This window comes from Bos indicus, chromosome 25 (assembly GCF_029378745.1).
Source record: "Bos indicus isolate NIAB-ARS_2022 breed Sahiwal x Tharparkar chromosome 25, NIAB-ARS_B.indTharparkar_mat_pri_1.0, whole genome shotgun sequence".
Lineage (NCBI taxonomy): Eukaryota > Metazoa > Chordata > Mammalia > Artiodactyla > Bovidae > Bos > Bos indicus.
In genome coordinates, this window is record NC_091784.1 from 2,907,161 (window position 1) to 2,927,252 (window position 20,092).

General features: G+C 43.3%; 1 protein-coding gene across 4 annotated transcripts in view; it reads left to right on the top strand.

The window, feature by feature from the left end:
• Positions 1–20,092, top strand: part of LOC109578063 (ATP-binding cassette sub-family A member 17-like) — a 111,479-nt gene that overhangs the window by 40,382 nt on the left and 51,005 nt on the right. For all 4 annotated transcript variants that reach the window (XM_070779473.1, XM_070779470.1, XM_070779472.1 and 1 more), the window contains 6 exons: positions 4,634–4,806; positions 5,766–5,909; positions 7,839–7,968; positions 12,264–12,418; positions 18,999–19,154; positions 19,238–19,448. In XM_070779473.1, coding sequence (XP_070635574.1) covers positions 4,634–4,806; positions 5,766–5,909; positions 7,839–7,968; positions 12,264–12,418; positions 18,999–19,154; positions 19,238–19,448 — 969 coding nt within the window. The remainder of the gene's footprint in view (positions 1–4,633; positions 4,807–5,765; positions 5,910–7,838; positions 7,969–12,263; positions 12,419–18,998; positions 19,155–19,237; positions 19,449–20,092) is intronic.

The following is a 20,092-nucleotide window of genomic DNA, read 5'->3' on the forward strand; positions in this document are numbered from 1 at the left end:
AATACCAGACCACCTGATCTGCCTCTTGAGAAACCTATATGCAGGTCAGGAAGCAACAGTTAGAACTGGACATGGAACAACTGTATATTAATACAACATACATCAGACCTGTGGTTGTATGGCAGAAACATTTTGGTCTCTTTTTTTTTTTTCAGTTCAGTTTAGTTCAGTGGCTCAGTTGTGTCTGACTCTTTGCGACCCCATGAACTGCAGCACGCCAGGCCTCCCTGTCCATCACCAACTCCCGGAATCCACCCAAACCCATATCCATGGAGTCAGTGATGCCATCCAATCATGTCATCATCTGTCATCCCCTTCTCCTCCTGCCTTCAATCTTTCCCAGCATCAGGGTCTTTTCCAATGAGTCAGTTCTTTGCATCAGGTGGCCAAAGTATTGGAGCTTCAGCTTCACCATCAGTCCTTCCAATGAATATTCAGGACTGATTTCCTTTAGGATGGACTGGTTTAATCTCCTTGCAGTCCAAGGGACTCTCAAGAGTCTTCTCCAACACCACAGTTCAAAAACATCAATTCTTCAGCTGTCAGCTTTCTTTATAGTTCAACGCTCACATCCATGCATGACTACTAGAAAAACCATAGTTTTGTATTGGTAAACTAATTTACTAGATTCGTTTTAATTTTTAAGAGGCCCAGTAAATAATGCCTTTCCCTCCTCCTTAATTTCTGAACCAATTGAGAAACAAAACAAAGATGTCATTGTATTAATGCATTACCTCTTAAAAATTTTTTTTGGATATGCAGAGTCTAGTTGAGGCATGTGGGATCTAGTTCCCTGACTGGGGATGGAACCCATGCCCCTGCCTGCAATGGGACATGGAGTCCTAACCACTGGACCACCAGGGAAATCAGTGTATATCGTATAAAATAATAATGATGATAATGTCTTTATGGTTTTTTTTTTTTAAGAAATGGAATTAGAATACATAAAAGGATTTTTGAAGAGATAAAGTCAGAAGTCGATGAGGATAAATACTTTCTGGAAGGAGAGTAAAGATGTTGATTAACTTAGACTTTGCAGCAGAGTAGATCTGGTAATTCATTACTGAGCCCACCAGCAAAGGGCTAGAAACAGTGTAAAACTTTCAAACTTAATAGAAAATAGAATAATCAAAAGCTTGGTTAAGTCAAGAGGAAGTGGTGTGGGGAGAGGAATTGTGTCACATGGCCTCTTCTACTGCAAAGGAGACTGAGAAGTCAGGGAAGGACAGTCAGGATCAAAGAGATGTAGGGGCAGGGGAATTTGCCAAACTCCTTTCAGCAGCACCTCACTCTCAAACATAATTGTATGAATTGTGTGAACAAGTAACATCTTACTCCTACCCAGTCCAAACTCCAGCAGTTTGTTTTTTAATAGAACTCAGTGAGCTGATTCTCAGATTTACATGGGAGTATAAACGACCAAGAAGAGCCAAGAACTCTTGAGGAAGAACAAGAAAGAAAAACGTGCTTTCCCAGATTTTGTGATTTATCATAAAGCAATAGTAATTAAAATTATAGTTGACAAATAGACTAACAGAAAAGAAGAGACAGACAAATGCACTATTAGGTATCAGAGACAATGCTTCAGAGCAGTAGGGTTTAATGAACAATCCTGGAGCAACTGAAGAACATTATGGAAAAAGTTGCACTTGGACTTTGAATTCACACCATACACAGAAATCATTTCTAATGACAAAAAACTATAGTTTTTTGGATATAATATAAGAGAGTATGTTCATGTTCTTAAAGTAGGAAAGATTTCTTAAACAAGACACAAAAATAGCTGTCAGGAAAAGACTGATAAATAATGACTTGAAACTGAGGAACACCATAAGGAAAATGAAAAGAGAAGCTACAGAGTAGGAGAAGATACTTGAAACACATTTAACCTGCAAAATGCTTGTTTTTAAAGCATATTTAAAGAATTCATGAAATCAATTAAAAATTGTACTTTGTAGTATAAAAAAGCAAATAGGCAAAAATAGGTGCTTCACAAAAAGAGCATATTCAAATAGCCAATAGACACAAACACGCTAGAAGGAAATAAAGTGACATGTTTAAGGTGCTGAAGAAAACTCCTGTCAACCCAGAATTCTATATCCAGGAGAAAGTCAGGGATGACTTGCAAATAAACAAAAGTGACAGAATTGATTGCTAGGAGACATTCCAAGAAATGTTGAGTTCCTTGAGCAAAAACAATATATCAGACAGGAGCTTGCTGCTGCTGCTAAGTTGCTTCAGTTGTGTCTGACCCTGTGCGACCCCATAGACGGCAGCCCACCAGGCTCCCCCGTCCCTGGGATTCTCAAGGCAAGAACACTGGAGTGGGTTCCATTTCCCTCTCCAATGCATGAAAGTGAAGAGTGAAAGTGAAGTCTCTCAGTCGTCTCAGACTCCCAGCGACCCCATGGACTGCAGCCCACCAGGCTCCTCCGTCCATGGGATTCGCCAGGCAAGAGTACTGGAGTGGGGTGCCATTGCCTTGGATCTACACAAAAAAATAAAGAACACTAAAAATGGAAAATAGAATTTATTTTGTCTTTTATGGAGTTTTTTTGGCTCGAAAAGAGAAGTGACTGTCTAAAGCAAAAATGGGAGCAGTGTAATTGCTAATAACTTGTGTGACAGTAAAACATATGACAACAGTAGCAAAGGGTGGGAGGGAAGTGCTGGAAACTGGAAACTTTTTGTAAGTTCCTCACACTGCACATGAAGTATCTTCAAATAATATTGAATATAGACTCTAAAGATGATTTTACACCCTGTGTGTGTTGTTAGTCACTCAGTTATGTCCGACTCTTTGTGACCCCATGGACTGTATTTAGCCTTCCAGGCTTCTCTGTCCATGGAATTCTCTAGCAAGAATACTGGAGTGAGTAGCTATTCCCTTCTCCAAGGGAATCTTCCCAACTCAGGGATTGAACCTGGGTTTCCTGCATTGCGGGTGGATTCCTTACATCTGAGCCATCAGGGAAGTCCCTTTACACCCTGGAACAAAACTGAAAAACAAAATTTAGAGGTATAAATAATAATAGTGGAACTAAAATGGAATCATAAAAATTCCTATTAATGCAAGAAAAAGAGGAAAAAAGAAACAAAAATTTGGACCAAATAAAAAAGAGCTGGCAAAGTGGTAGATTTTAATCCAGACAGTCAATAATCACAATAAATATGAAAACCAAGTGAAAAGAGACTGTTTAGATAAAAATGCAAAACCCAACTTGATGCTGCCTACAAACAAAGATGGCGGTGAAGTTGTAACGGGGGTGTGTATATCTGGGGTTTTGGGGTTGGATTGAGTTAGGTGGTAGCTGCACAAGGGTAGTTCCTTTGTAATTGCTTGTTAAACTCCATTTTTTGTACTTGAAATGTATATCCCTGATAAATAAAGTGGTAATCAAATGTGTGCTGAGGTGCGGAAGGAGCCTCAACTCTTCCTTCCCTTGGGACACTGGACTTGCACTGAACAAGGATGCACCTGCCCTTCATGAACTGAGTGCACTGACTGTTTATGGCAGCTGAGGGTTGCGAGACCTGTCTGTAAGCCACAGTTAGAGGCACAGCTCTTGATTGGCACAGAGGCAGACACCAGTCAGGGAGTGTCATCTCAGGAAGGGCCTCAGAGGTCTCCTGATGTTGGTCCTCACAGCGTGGCCTGTGTACCAGCAGCATCAGAGCCCTAGGAGAACTTGTCAGAAACACAGACTCCAAGACCCACCCAGACACACAATCAGAACAACATCCCCAGGTGACTAGTCAGCACCATTCTAGCCGTCCGTCTGCTCACCAGTTCTTGATTTACCTGCTCTGGTGGTGTTAGTTACCACCTCCTCAGTCCTGCTGTATGGCAGCAGGTGCAGGTATCTTGGGTGCTTTACGTGAGAGGCACAGTCAAGTTCCATTCTGATGAGACCGTTGGCATCACAAAGGATACCTGCCCTTATTCACACCCAGGAATCGGTCCCAGGGCCTTTCTCAGCACCTTCCTTTCTTCATGGAGCATATGTGTACCAAGCACCTGCTGCATGTGAGGCCCTGGGCCAGAGACTGGAGAAACTGAGGTAATCTGACAGTCCCTGGCCCCAAGCTGGGGTGGCAGTAGGTGAGCAGATTTCCAGTGCAGAGTAGAGCCTGCAGTGCTCACAGCTTGCACAGGGGACCCAGATGCACATGGGTTAGGCAGGTAATCCCAGAGGGAGAGGGTGTGTGCTTGCTGGGGAAGGAGATACCTGTGCTGACCTACATAGTAAGAATTAACCCAAGTGGAGCAGGTCAGGAGGAGTAGGAAGGGACCATTCTGGCAATAAGAAAAATGTTGTATTGGGAATTCTCTGGTGGCCTAGTGGATAGGACTCCACACTTTCTCTGCTGAGCCCTAGTTCAATCCCTAGTTAGGCGACTAAGATCCTGCAAGCTGTGTGGTGTGGCCAAAAGGAAAAAAAAAAAAAAAGAGTTTTATCTCAGAAGAGAAACTAACAGTTAGCTTTTCCTTTCCTGTGCCTTGTTTTTGTCTCTTAATACTCCGGAGACGAATAGTCCAGTCTTCTCATTGGCCTGGTCTCCACTGTTTGATTGGAAAACTCCGGTAACTTTTCTCTGTCTCTGCTGTGGTGACTGTTCTCCCTTTTGACAGGCACAGGCGTCCAGTGGAGGAACATGGGCCATATAGGAGGAGAGTTTAACTTCACTCAGGTGCTGCTGATGCTGCTGCTGGACTCTGTCTTATATGGCTTGGTGGCCTGGTATGTGGAGGCCATCTTCCCAGGAGAGTATGGTATACCCAAGCCCTGGTACTTCTTTCTCACAGTGAGTACTGATGCTGCTGTTTTATAGGTTGACACCAGGATTTTTATAGCTTGTCATCAATGTTCCTATCCCTCTTGGTGATATTGGTTTCACCTTCAAACTCCAAGAAATCTAAGTTGGGGTTCTCCAATCTGGATTCACCCCAAACCTGTCAACTTATGGTTGCCAAAGGAGCATGATTAATGAGTCTCAGTCTCTCTGACTCTTGCCCCACTGCTGATTCCCTGTGCAGACGCCCCTTAAGAGTGTGGCGGCTGTCTCATGGGCCCCCTTGAGTGGCAGGCCCTACATTCCCCCACAGAATACCACCCCAACGAGCTAGAGCCCTCAGGACTCCTTGGCCTCTTTTCTCTGGGACTGGTGGCAAGGCCCTGGCGCTCTTTGAGACCTCTGTGACCCGAGGGCACAGCTTTTGTTGATGACCCCATGAAGTTCTCAGAATCTCTTCTCTTCTACAATGACTGCATTTTTCTTACAAAGTTGAACGCTTTATGCCTGATTCGGTCCTCTTGCAGATTCAGTCTGATCCCATCTGAATTGCACAGGTCCTCACTTCAGGCCTTGGCAAAGGCCACTGTGCTTGCTCTTCTTGGTCTGTGGAGAAGTGCGTGGATTGTTAGCACCAGCGTTTCTCCAGACCTTTGCCCACAGGGAGGCTGCTGGCCGTCCCAACAGCTTCCCCTGTGCACCAGGAGTGTGCACGTGAGGCATCTTCTGTAGCTCCATCCCCCGGACCATGGGTTGTAGGTTGAAATGCAGTTTATTAGTAGTGAGTCTGTGAGCAAATTCTTGACTCCTTCAGGCATCATCAAATGTTCGATACCAGGAAATCTGGCAGGTGAGGCTGAGGATGGGGGTGGGAGGAGGGAAGTGTGAGAATTTAATTTACCAAAATATTTTTCTTCCAGAAGAAGAAGCTAGTTCACCTAAACATATTAATGAGTTTACTTCCTCTCTAGCCCTCCTACTGGTGGAGAGAACCTACATCCCTTAGGAATCCTGTGGAAGACTTAGAGGATCCTCAGCAAGCTCTGGGAAACAAGTTCATTCAGGATGAGCCTACCAATTTGATAAAAGGAATTGAAATCCAGCATCTATACAAGGTATCAGCTCTCAGATCTTCTGAGAACTTGAGAAATAGTGTATAGAGGTTTCTGTTTCATTCTGACAGTTACAAGATATATTTTGTGATAGATTTCTTTTTTTTTTTTTACATCTCAAACAAGCAGAACTTTATTAAACAGGCAGTGAGGGCAGGCTGACCCCAAAGGAGTGGCCTTGTGATAGATTTTTAATTCCCTCTGTCACATTATCCCCCAAATTAGAAGTATTACGTAAAATGTCCTGTTTCCTGTCACAAAGTTAAATGACTGGATGGAGGATCTAGATGATCTCTCTTGAAACAGTCTCACAAATGCGAGGCACCTCTTGTTGGGGACGCCCTAGAACTCAGTCATTTGATGGTCAGCTTTGATCCACCAGTGTTCTTATGCAACCAAATCAAGTGGTAAACCAGATGTCACTGCTGGCTTCCAAATGTGGAAGTGTTCATCCTCTCTCCAGCGTCTGCTGAGTCCTGTGTTGACCAAGGGCTCCCCTGACAGGATGCCTGGGGGTAAGCTCTATACCTTCTGTGTCCTCCAGAGGAGTCTTCCATTCCTCAGACATGATGGGCCTGCAGAGAGATGGTGCCTTCCATGTGGCTGATACACGGTCAGAGTCAAGGCACTAGCTCAGCACTTTGTGTCACCTTCCTGACCTATGAGATCAAATGGATCACGTCCTAGTCCAGGGGATCCATGGCACGGGGGATCATCCCAGCTCCTCCACACCCTGTGGGAGAAGCTGGAAATACTCCATCTTCACTGGATTTACTGTGGCTTCAGTACGCAGGGATTTCTCTTTTTCTTTTCTCATAACAGGCAGCCTGCAGGCACATGGTTCTGCCATGATGTTGGCTGCTCAGTAAAGCCGTCCCAGAGCCCTTTGCTCTTTCTACTCACTGACTTTCGTTTATTTTCCCTGGACCAGTGGAAGCATGTAGCTCCCTGCTGTGTGCTTGTCATTCCCTGGTTGCAAGACGGGTGCTGTAGCTCATCTACAGGGAAAGATAAGAGCAAGGGGCTTTCTTTTGGGAAAAAATTTTTCCTTCCTCCCTCCCTCCCTTCTTTTCTGCCCTTCAGTAGATCACCCCTTCTTCTTCTTGCCTAGAATTCTGCCAAGTGTCCACCTCGACTTCAGAAAGGAGAGTGAAAAGTCAGGGAAGAGGCCTGTCACACTTGATTCATAATAATCACACCAAATGGTGTTGGGGGCAAGGAAGTGTGCCAGCTTCCTTTCCTCAGCACCCTGCTCCCAAACACAGTAGATAAATTGTGGGGAGGAGTGACACCCAAGTCTCACCCAAATATAGTGTCAGCACTCCAGACCCCACATCCAGCCCTGATGCAGTTTGACAGGGCAGAAATTGTCTAAGGCATAGACTGAAATGTGATGTTATCTTTGCAAATGGCATTGTGGGTGATTTCATTTTATTCTTTATGCTCTTATAAATGGATTACTTGTATAATAAGAAAAAAATAAATGGTGTTTAAAATACTGAAAACATCTGATCTAGAAAACAGGCCAGTCTGTCTGGGGTTCTCTCCCTAGGGCAACACCACCCACAGAAGAGGCAGGGTGCCTTTTATCAGGGGTTTGGCCAGGCAATGAGGAGCAAGGTAGGTTCGAGATGCAGGGAGATGATCTCATTCCAGCTCCGGGCCCTTCGTCCTTGAACTCTGGCCTCCGTGGTCCTGCTGCTTTCCCACCGGGTTCCCGAGGCCAGGGAAAGCCCCCTAGCCTTGCTGGTCGTCAGTAGCTCCAGGCAGCTAAACTGTGAAGGAAGGGGCTCCCTTTGTGGATTTCCACTTGGTGTCCCACTGTTGAACTTTCAGGGGAAGTTGGTGTGGGTGCTGGGCCTGTCATGGGCTCTTCAGAAATGCCACAGCGTGTGTGTGTTACGCTATCAGTCACACTTGGCTCTTCAACAGGTGTTCTACAAGGGAAGGGATGAGCATGTGGCAGTCAAAGACCTGACGGTGAACCTATACCAGGGCCAGATCACGGTTCTGCTAGGCCACAACGGAGCGGGCAAGACCACCACCTGCAACATCCTCACAGGTGCGTGTGGACCAGCTCGCCCAAGGACGCACTGGAGAGACCCTTGGTCCAGATCAAGATTGTCTGGCTCCATTTCCCGTCATCAGATTTCCCTGACATTTTTGTTTGTTATTTGTTTTTTACCATTTAGTGATTCACATTACCCTGTGTCAGGAGGAGGGAATATCTGACTTTTTCAGTCAGTCTGAGGTACTTAGTTTCAAACACTTCCAGGAAACTGTGAACACTGCTGGGCATGTTTCCTTCCAAGCAGAACCTTCCAGTACAGTGAGGCACCACTGATCCCTCAACCAAACATTTCATCCAAACAAATCATACTTTTGATTGCTAGGGGTACTTTTAGAGTGATACCTGGTGAATTATGCTGAAAGTTGTCAGTTTCAGAATAATTTTTATGCCTAAATAGTTCTTCCCATCAACTAAAATAATATCTGCGATATTTGAAAACTCATTCATTCAAGAAAAATGTATTTATTTAAGGGTTAACCCATGTAAGGCTCTGTATAAAACCAGCAAGATACATTTCCAAATCTCAAGGAGCTCTGAAAGCTGACCAGTTCCTCCACTGGTTTTGGATACAGAACACCAGGTGTCTGGAGAGCTGTGAGCTCCTCAGAGTCCAGCTGCCACAACCCTCCTCACAGACTGCTGACATACCTTCCACTGAAAACATGAAAGAGCAGCAATATTGTGAAGCTTGGTCTGAGGTGCCTTTGGTATTGGGACACACACACATATATATTCTTTTTTCAGATTCTTTTCCATAATAGTTCATTACAGGATATTAATGAATATAGTTCCCTGTGCTAAAATATAGCTTATCTATCTATAGTAATGTATATATGTTAATCCCAAACTTCTAATTTACCCCCCGCTTTCCACTTGGGTATCCATAAGTTTGTTTTCTATGTCTGTGAGTCTGTTTCTGTTCTGTAAATAAGTTTGTTTGTATTCATTTTTTTTTGGATTCCATATATAAGTGATATCATGACGTTTGTCTTGCACTGTCTGCCTTACTCCACTTAGTATGGTATCTTTAGGTCCATCCATGTTGCTATGAACGGTATTATTTCATTCTTTTTTCATGTCTGAGTAAAGCCTTCTTTATCCATTCTTTTGTTGACGGACATTTACGTTGCTTCCATGTCTTGACTATTGTGAACAGTGCTGTTATGAACATGGGGTACATGTATCTTTTTGAATTAGAGTTTTTGTCTTTTCCAGGTATATGTTCAGGAATGAGATTGTTGGATCATACAGTAATCCTGTTTTTAGTTTTTAGGAGCCTCCAGATTGTTTCTCATAGTGGCTCCTCTAATTTACATTCTCACCAACAGTGTAGAAGGATTCCCTTTTCTCCGTACCCTCACTAGCATTTACTAATTTGTAAATTTTTTGAAGTTAAGATGGCCATTTTGACTTGTGTAAGGTAATACTTTGTTGCAGTTTTGCTTTGTATTTCTCTAATAATTAGCGATATTGAGCATCTTCTCATATGCCTGTTGGCCATGTATACGTCTTCTTTGGAGAAATGTTTATTTAGATTTTCTGCCCATTTCTTGATTGAATTGTTTTTTTATATTAATCAGTATAAGTTATCTATATATTTTGGAAATATAAATCTCTCATCGATACATCATTTGCAAATATTTTCTTCCATTCTGTAGGTTGTTTTTTTGTTTTGTTTATGGTTTTCTTTGCTGTGCAAAAGCTTTTGGATCCCATTTGTCTATTTTTGTCTATGCTTTTCTTGCCTTAGAAGACAGATCCAAAAAAGTATTGTTATGATTTATGTTAAAGAATTTTCTGTTTTATTTTAGGAGTTTGAGAGTAGCCAGTCTTACATTTAGTTCTATTTTGAGTTTATTTTTCTATATGGTGTGAGAAAATGTTCCAGTTTTATTCTTTTACATGTAAATGTCCCATGGAAAAGAGACTGTCTTTTCTGCATTGTATATTCTTGCCTCCTTCATAGATTAATTGACCATAAGTGCATGGATTTGTTTCTGGCTTTCTATCCTGTTCCATTGATGTATGTGTCTGTTTTCATGCCAGTATCATACTGTTTTGATTATTGTAGTTTTGTAGTATAGTGTGAAGTCAGGAAGCATGATTCCTCCTATTCTATTCTTCTTTATCAAGATTGTTTTGGAGATCCAGGTTCTTTTGTGTTTTCATACAAATTAAAATCATCTTTTTGTTCCAGTTCTGTGGAAAAAAAAATGCCATTGGTAATTTGATACACATTGTGATGAATCTGTGGGTAGCCTTGGTAGTTTGATCATTTTAACAATAATAATTCTTCCAATCCAAGAGCACAGTAAATCTTTACATCTGCTGGTGTTGTCTTCAATCTCTTTCATCAGTATCTTACAGTTTTCCAGATTCAGATTTTTTTTATTATCTCCTTCAGTTCAGTTCAGTCACTCAGTCGTGTCTGACTCTTTGCGACCCCATGAATTGCAGCACGCCAGGCCTCCCTGTCCATCACCAACTCCCGGAGTTCACTCAAACTCATGTCCATCAAGTCGGTGATGCCATCCAGCCATCTCATCCTCTGTCGTCCCCTTCTCCTCCTGCCCCCAATCCCTCCCAGCATCAGGGTCTTTTCCAATGAGTCAACTCTTCACATGAGGTGGCCAAAGTACTGGAGTTTCAGCTTTAGCATCATTCCTTCCAAAGAACACCCAGGACTGATCTCCTCTACAGTGGACTGGCTGGATCTCCTTGCAGTCCAAGGGACTCTCAAGAGTCTTCTCCAACACCACAGTTCAAAAGCATCAATTCTTCGGTGCTCAGCTTTCTTCACAGTCCAGCTCTCACATCCATACATGTCTACTGGAAAAACAGTAGCCTTGACTAGATGGACCTTTGTTGGCAAAGTAATGTCTCTGCTTTTGAATATGCTATCTGGGTTGGTCATAACTTTCCTTCCAAGGAGTAAGCATCTTTTAATTTCATGGCTGTAGTCACCATCTGCAGTGATTTTGGAGCCCAAAAAAATAAAGTCTGACACTTGTTTTCCCATCTATTTCCCATGAAGTGATGGGACCAGATGCCATGATCTTAATTTTCTGAATGTTGAGGTTTAAGCCAACTTTTTCACTCTCCTCTTTTACTTTCATCAGGAGGCTTTTTAGTTCTTCTTCACTTTCTGCCATAAGGGTGGTGTCATCTGCATATCTGAGGTTATAGATATTTCTCCCGGCAATCTTGATTCCACTTGTGCTTCTTGCAGCCCAGTGTTTCTCATGATGTACTCTGCATATAAGTTAAATAAGCAGGGTGACAATATACAGCCTGTTGTTCCATGTCCAGTTCTAACTGTTGCTTCCTGACCTACATACAGGTTTCTCAAGAGGCAGGTCAGGTGGTCTGGTATTCCCATTTCTTTCAGAATTTTCCATAGTTTATTGTGATCCACACAGTCAAAGGCTTTGGCATAGTCAATAAAGCAGAAATAGATGTTTTTCGGGAACTCTCTTGCTTTTTTGATGATCCAGCAGATGTTGGCAATTTGATCTCTGGTTCCTCTGCCTTTTCTAAAACCAGCTTGAACATCAGGAATTTCACGGTTCACGTATTGCTGAAGCCTGGCTTGGAGAATTTTGAGCATTACTTTACTAGCGTGTGAGATGAGTGCAATTGTGCGGTAGTTTGAGCACTCTTTGGCATTGCCTTTCTTTGGGATTGGAATGAAAACTGACCTTTTCCCGTCCTGTGGCCACTGCTGAGTTTTCCAAATTTGCTGGCATATTGAGTCCAGCACTTTCACAGCATCATCTTTCAGGATTTGAAATAGCCCAACTGGAATTCCATCACCTCCACTGGCATTGTTCATAGTGATGCTTTCTAAGATGTCTGGCTCTAGGTGAGTGATCACACCATCGTGATTATCTTGGTCGTGAAGATTTTTTTTGTACAGTTCTTCTGTATATTCTTGCCACCTCTTCTTAATATCTTCTGCTTCTGTTAGGTCCATACCATTTCTGTCCTTTATTGAGCCCATCTTTGCATGAACTGTTCCCTTGGTATCTCTAATTTTCTTGAAGAGATCTCTAGTCTTTCCCATTCTGTTGTTTTCCTCTATTTCTTTGCATCTGTTTCTACTACCCCTAAATGTCCTTGTACACGGTCATGGAACATATACTCCTTGGCTGCTGCTGACTGTGACATGAAACAGGATAGTATGTGTAAGAGCAGCAGACAAAGCAGAGGGCATCAGTAAGCCTTTGTACTGTTGTGGCTCTGAATGACAATGACTTTAGGATATTATGTCTTCCACTTGCTTCTAGGACTTATTACACCTTCAAGAGGACAGGTATTTATCAATGGATATGAAATTTCTAAAGACATGCTTCAAATCCGGAAGAGCATGGGCTGGTGCCCCCAGCATGATATCTTGTATGATAACTTGACTGTAGCGGAACATCTTTATTTCTATGCTCAGGTGAGTCGGTGGGTGATAGACTTGGTTTCCTCTGTATCCATTTTTAAGGATGGAAGATAACTTGCAACTTTCTGACTCAACCTCAGAGAAACTTGAAACCTTGTACTGACACTATTCCCTAAATATTCAGGAAAAGGCAGGGGTGTGGCATTTAAGATCTTTGAATTAGAGAGTTTCTAGAAAGTATTGTTTTAGTCTAATTATTTACTTTATTGATGAAATTCACATATCATAAAATTCATCATTTTGCTTATTTTGCAATATAAAATTCAGTAGTTTTAGAAACTACATTCACAGCACTAACTACAGAACATTTTCATCTCCCTGAAAACAAACCTGGATCCATCAATGGTCACTCCCCATTCTTCCTTCCCCCCAGCCCCTGGAAATCACTAATCTGCTGTCTGTCACTGTAGATTTGACTATTCTGAGTAGTTCATATGAGTGGAATCACACAAAATGTGACCGTCTGTGTCTGGTTTCTTTCACTTAATGTGTTCAAGAATTATCCATATTTCAGCATGTATCAATACTTCACTCCTTTCAATGGCTGAATAATGTTACCTTGTTTGGAATTGTATGCCATATCTTGGTTATCCATTCATCAGTTGATGGACTCCTGGGTTGTACCTTTCGGCCACGTGAATAATACCATGAATACTAATGTTCAAGTTTTTGTTTAAGTTTTAGTTCTTTGAAGTTTTAGTTTCACCTAGTTTCAGTTCTTTGAAGTATATACCTAGTAGTGAAATTCAAGGGTCATAAGCTCTACCTCTGTGTTTAACTTTTTAAAAAACTTTCTGAGGTACTTCCATTCTAGGTGCCATAAATTGGTATCTCATGGTGGGTTTGATTTGCATTTCCCCAATGACTGTAATGATATTAAGCATCTTTTCATTTGCTTATTGGCCATTTATTTATTTATTTGGAGAAATGTCTACTAAAGCCTTTGCCCATTTTTCAGTTGGGTTGCTTATCTCTTTGTAGTTTTGTGTATTCTAGATGGTAGATCCTTATCAAGTATATGATTTGCAAAAAACTTTCTCCCAGTTCTGTGCATTCTCTTTCCCCTTTGTTGATAGTGTCCTTTGATGCACAAAAGTTTTGAATTCTGATGAAATTCAGTGTCTCTGTATTTTCTTTAGTTGTTATGCTCTTGATGTCATATTTTAAAAAGCATTGCCTGGGATTTACACCTGTTTCCTTCTGAGAGTTTCGTACATTAGTTCTTACATAATTATACATTAGGTCTTTGATACATTTTGAGCTAATTTTTAGATGGTGTGAGATAGAGGTCAGATTCATTCTTTTGCATGTGAATATTCAATTGTCCAGCACCATTTGTTGAAATGACCATTATTTCCCCATTGAATAGTCTTGACACCTTTGTCAGAAATCAACTGACCATAGATATATGGGATTATTCCTAGACTCTCACTTCTATTTCATTGGTCTGTGCATCTATCCTTATGCCAATACCACAATGTCTTAGTTAGTATAGCTTTGTAGGAAGTTTAAAAGAATATTTATTTATTTATTTGGCTGTGCCAGTTCTTAGTTGAGGCATTGGGATCCAGTCCCCTGAGCAAGCCTGGGCCCCTGCCTTGGGAGCATGGGGCTTTCTGCCACTAGACCACCAGGGAAGTCCCTGTAGTAAGTTTGGAAATCAAAGAATGTGAGCCCTCCAACTCTTTTTTGTTTGTTTTCAAGACTGTTTTGCCTGTTCCAGGTCACTTTCATTTCCCTGTAAACTCTAGGGTCAGCTTGCCCCTTGCACTCTTTATTCTTCTGATATGCTGCATCACTGCAGTGCAGTTTGACACTAAGGATGGAGCCAGTGCACGCTTCACACGCTACAGGCACAGTGCCCCACAGACTGCGGCCGTGTCAGAAAACGGCCGCGAGCCTGGGCTCCCAACAGAGCACTGCCCACAACCCGCCTACAAAGTTAGGAGTTCCCACTGACTCCTCAGCTTCACTAATTCGCTAGAAGGACTCACAGAACTCAGGATTATAGTATATATTATATGTATATATTATAAAGGATACATAAATCAGTACCAGTAAAAGAAGAGACATGCAGGGTGATGTCTGGGAGGGTCCCAAATGAAAAGCTTCCATGTCTTAAGAATGTGTCACCCTCTTGGCGCATCACTGTATAGAGGGTAGCTCACCTAAGTTTCACCTAAGTGTCTAGTTTTTTTTTTTTAACTTTACAATATTGTATTGGTTTTGCCATATATCAACATGAATCCACCACAGGTATACACGTGTTCCCCATCCTGAACCCTCCACCCTCCTCCCTCCCCGTACCATCCCTCTGGGTTGTCCCAGTGCACCAGCCCCAAGCATCCAGTATTGTGCATCGAACCTGGACTGGCAACTCGTTTCACATATGATGTTATACATGTTTCAGTGCCATTCTCCCAAATCATCCCCCACTCCCTGTCCCACAGAGTCCAAAAGACTGTTCTATACATCAGTGTCTCTTTTGCTGTCTTGTATACAGGGTTATCGTTACCATCTTTCTAAATTCCATATATGTGTGTTAGTATACTGTATTGGCAGAGAAGGCATTGTCACCCCACTCCGGTACTCTTGCCTGGAAAATCCAGGGACGGAGGAGCCTGGTAGGCTGTAGTCCATGGGGTCGCTAAGAGTCGGACACGACTGAGCGACTTCACTTTCACTTTTCACTTTCATGCATTGGAGAAGGAAATGGCAACCCACTCCAGTGTTCTTGCCTGGAGAATCCCAGGGACAGGGGAGCCTGGTGGGCTGCCGTCTATGAAGTTGTACAGAGTCGAACACGACTGAGGTGACTTAGCAGTAGCAGCAGCATACTGTATTGGTGTTTTTCTTTCTGGCTTACTTCACTCTGTATAATCGGCTCCAGTTTCATCCACCTCATTAGAACTGATTCAAATGTATTCTTTTTAATGGCTGAGTAATACTCCATGGTGTATATGTACCACAGCTTTCTTATCCATTCATCTGCTGATGGACATCTAGGTTGCTTCCATGTCCTGGCTATTATAAACAGTGCTGCTATGAACAGTGGGGTACACGTGTGTCTTTCAATTCTGGTTTCCTCAGTGTGTATGCCCAGAAGTGGGATTGCTGGGTCATATGGCAGTTCTATTTCCAGTTTTTTAAGGAATCTCCACACTGTTCTCCATAGTGGCTGTACTAGTTTGCATTCCCACCAACAGTGTAAGAGGGTTCCCTTTTCTCCACACCCTCTCCAGCATTTTTTGCCTGTAGACTTTTGGATCGCAGCCATTCTGACTGGCGTGAAATGGTACCTTATAGTGGTTTTGATTTGCATTTCTCTGATAATGAGTGATGTTGAGCATCTTTTCATGTGTTTGTTAGCCATCTGTATGTCTTCTTTGGAGAAATGTCTGTTTAGTTCTTTGGCCCATTTTTTGATTGGATCATTTATTTTTCTGGAATTGAGCTGTAGGAGTTGCTTGTATATTTTTGAGATTAGTTGTTTGTCAGTTGCTTCATTTGTTGTTATTTTCTCCCATTCTGAAGGCTGTCTTTTCACCTTGCTTATAGTTTCCTTTGTTGTGCAGAAGCTTTTAAATTTAATTAGGTCCCATTTGTTTATTTTGCTTTTATTTCCAATATTCTGGGAGGTGGGTCATACAGGATCCTGCTTTGATGTATGTCAGAGAGTGTTTTGCCCATGTTCTCCTCAAGGAGTTTTATAGTTTCTGGTCTTACATTTAGATCTTTAATCCATTTTGAGTTTATTTTTGTGAATGTTGTTAGAAAGTATTCTAGCTTCATTCTTTTACAAGTGGTTGACCAGTTTTCCCAGCACCACTTGTTAAAGAGATTGTCTTTAATCCATTGTATATTCTTGCCTCCTTTGTCAAAGATAAGGTGTCCATAGGTGCGTGGATTTATCTCTGGGCTTTCTATTTCGTTCCATTTAAGTGTCTAGTTTTTATTGGAGTTTCATTACATAGGTTCATGAGTGAATCATGAACCTCGTGACTAAACTTAATCTGCAGTCTCTCCCTCCTGGCAGATCGGGAGATCAGATTGATAACCTGGCTCAAAGCCCCAACTCTCAAACTACATGGTTGATCTTTCTGATATGACCAGCCAGGATCTTGAACACTTCAATAGCAGGTGTACTCAGTACCTGAGGTAGTACTCAGGTACTACCAGGAGTAACAAAGACATACCATCCCTCCAAGGATTTAGAGGCTCCTCCCAGTAACTGGGGACAGACACCAGGCAGATTCTTTATTATTTAATACATACAATGATTCTTAATATATGGAACCTTTCTTGCATTCCTGGAATAAATCCCATTTGGTCATGGTGTATAACCCTTTTAATATGCTGTAGTAGCTGGGCTGGAAGAAGCACAAGCTGGAATCAAGACTGCCGGGAGAAATATCAATAACCTCAGATATGTAGATGACACCACCTTTATGGCATAAAGTGAAGAAGAACTAAAAAGCCTCTTGATGAAAGTAAAAGAGGAGAGTGGAAAAAGTTGGCTTAAAGCTCAACATTCAAAAAACTAAGATCATGGCATCTGGTCCCATCACTTCATGGGAAATAGATGGGGAAACAGTGGAAACAGTGTCAGACTTAATTTTTTGGGCTCCAAAATCACTGCAGATGGTGATTGCAGCCATGAAATTAAAAGACGCTTGCTCCTTGGAAGGAAAGTTATACCAACCTAGATAGCATATTGAAAAGCAGAAACATTACTTTGCCAACAAAAGTCCGTCTAGTCAAGGCTATGGTTTTTCCTGTGGTCATGTATGGATATGAGAGTTGGACTGTGAAGAAAGCTGAGCACCGAAGAACTGATGCTTTTGAATTGTGGTGTTGGAGAAGACTCTTGAGAGTTCCTTGGACTGCAAGGGGATCCAACCAGTCCATTCTAAAGGAAATCAGCCCTGGGTGTTCTTTGGAAGGACTGATGCTAAAGCTGAAACTACAATACTTTGGCCACCTCATGAGAAGGGTTGACTCATTGGAAAAGACTCTGATCTTGGGAGGGATTGGGGGCAGGAGGAGAAGGGGACGACAGAGGATGAGATGGCTGGATGGCATCACTGACTCGATGGACGTGAGTCTGAGTGAACTCCGGGAGTTTGTGACGGACAGGGAGGCCTGGCGTGCTGCGATTCATGGGGTTGCAAAGAGTCGGGCATGACTGAGCGACTGAACTGAACTGAACTGAACTTAGTATTAATAAGTCATTTTTTTAGATGGTTCAAGATGAAAAAGCCAGGTCTTCCCTGGCAGTCAAGTGGTTAAGACTCTGCCCTTTCACTACCAAGTGCCCAGGTTCAATCCCTGGTCAGGGAACTAAGATCCCACACGCCTCACAGCTTGTGGAAAAAAAAGATGCAAAAGCCTTGTATCCCTTTCCCTGAAGGTAGTAAGTTTACTGTGTATCTTTCTCATGTGTAGTTTATGTATATATAATACCCCCCCTTATTTGTGGGGGATTTGCTCCAAGACCACCAGTGGATGCCTGAAATCTCAGATAGTTCCAAAGTCTATATGTCCTCTGTTTTTTTTCCTGTACATGCAACCTATGACAAAGTTTAATTTATAAATTAAGCACAGCAAGACATTAACAATAATCAATAAAATAGAACAATTATAACAATATACTGTAATAAAGGAGCTTCCCTGATGGCTCAGATGGTAGAGAATCTGCCTGCAATGCAGGAGACCCAGGTTCAATCCCTATGTCAAGAAGATTCCCTGGAGAAGCAGATGGCCACCAACTGCAGTATTCTTGCCTGGAGGATTCCATGGACAGAGGAGCCTGACGGGCTGTAATAAAAGTTACGTGAATGTGATCTCTCCCTCTCACAATATTTTATTGTACTGTACTTAAAGATGGCACTGTGGTAAAGAATCCATCTGCCAATGCAGGAGATACAAGAGACATGGGTCTGATCCCTGTGTCAGGAAGAACCCCTGGAGGAGGACATGGCAACCCACTCCAGTATTCTTGCCTGGAGAATCCCATGGACAGAGGAGCCTGATGGCTACAGTCCGTGTAGTTGCAAAGTTGGACACGACTGAAGCTACTTAGCACGCACGCACCGTTCTTGTGATTTCAGATGGTAAGATGCCCATGTGATGAGATGAAGTGAGGTGAAGGATTTCAGGCATTGTGACACAGCTTTAGGCTGTTGACCTTCTGATGATTCATCAAAAGTAGGATCCAGGCTCCAGGTGATCCTGGATCATCAGGTCATGGAAGTGTTGATGGTTGGATGTCAAAAGCAGACGATGTCAGTGGGTAGGGATCCTGAGCAGGACAGAGCAGTATGGCACATGATTTCAGAGTTCAAGACACTCAGAATGGTGTGCACAATTTAAAACTTAGAATTTTATTTCTGGTAATTTTTTATTTAATGTTTTCAGACCATGCTTCACTGTGGGTAGTGGGTAACTAAAACTGTGGAAAGAAAAATCTCAGATAAGGGAGATAAGGGGTTACTGCTCTACAAGCAAAATGCTTGTTGGGCGCTCCCTGGCCCCGTTGGAAGCCCTGGCCGGATCTCCATCCCTGCCGTTTCAGCTGAAAGGCTTGCCGCGTCAGAAGTGCCCTGAGGAGGTCAAACGCATGCTGCACGTGCTCGGGCTGGAGGAGAAGCGGGATTCCCGGAGCAGGTTTCTGAGCGGCGGGATGCGGCGCAAGCTCTCCATCGGCATTGCCCTCATCGCGGGCTCCAAGGTAGGCCCGGGGGGCCTGCGGTGCAGCCTGAAGCCCAGGCCGGGGCTCTGCCGTCCTCACGGGGCTGCCCCTCCGCCCTCCAGGTGCTGATGCTGGACGAGCCCACCTCGGGCGTGGACGCCATCTCCAGGAGGGCCATCTGGGACCTTCTGCAGCAGCACAAGAGCGACCGCACCATCCTGCTGACTACCCACTTCATGGACGAGGCTGACCTGCTGGGGGACCGCATCGCCATCATGGCCAAGGGGGAGCTGCAGTGCTGCGGGTCGTCGCTGTTCCTCAAGGAGAAATACGGTGAGCGGGGCCGGCGGGCAGCCGAAAGTCCATTCCACACGGGTCGCGTGGCTGGTCCAGGTGCGGGAGAAAGTGCCCACTGGTCATGTTCCCCGAGGGCCCCTGAGGTCAGGTGGGGAGCGGCCTTCTCTAGACGGCCTGTCTGCTCCCTGTGGGTGGAGACCCGAGGCCCAGGCAGAGGGGCTGTGAGAATGACAAGGAGAGTGGAAAGAATCTCTGAGACTTGGAGTCAGAAGACCTGTGCCTGAGCTCCATGCTGGTAGTTTACTCCTTCTTCATCCTTGTTACAAAGTTAGTTCATCGTTTTGTAGCCTTAGTTTCAGTTCAGTTCAGTTGCTCAGTTGTGTCCTACTCTTTGCGACCCAATGGACCACAGCACGCCAGGCTTCTCTGTTCATCACTATCTCCTGGAGGTTACTCAAACTCACGTCCATCGAGTCAGTGATGCCATCCAACCATCTCATCCTCTGTCATCCCCTTCTCCCGCCTTCAATCTTTCCCAGCATCAGGGTCTTTTCAAATGAGTCAGCTCTTTGCATCAGGTGGCCAAAGTATTGGAGCTTCAGTTTCAGCATCAGTCCTTCCAATGAATATTCAGGACTGATTTCCCTTAGGATGGACTGGTTGGATCTCCTTGAAGTCCA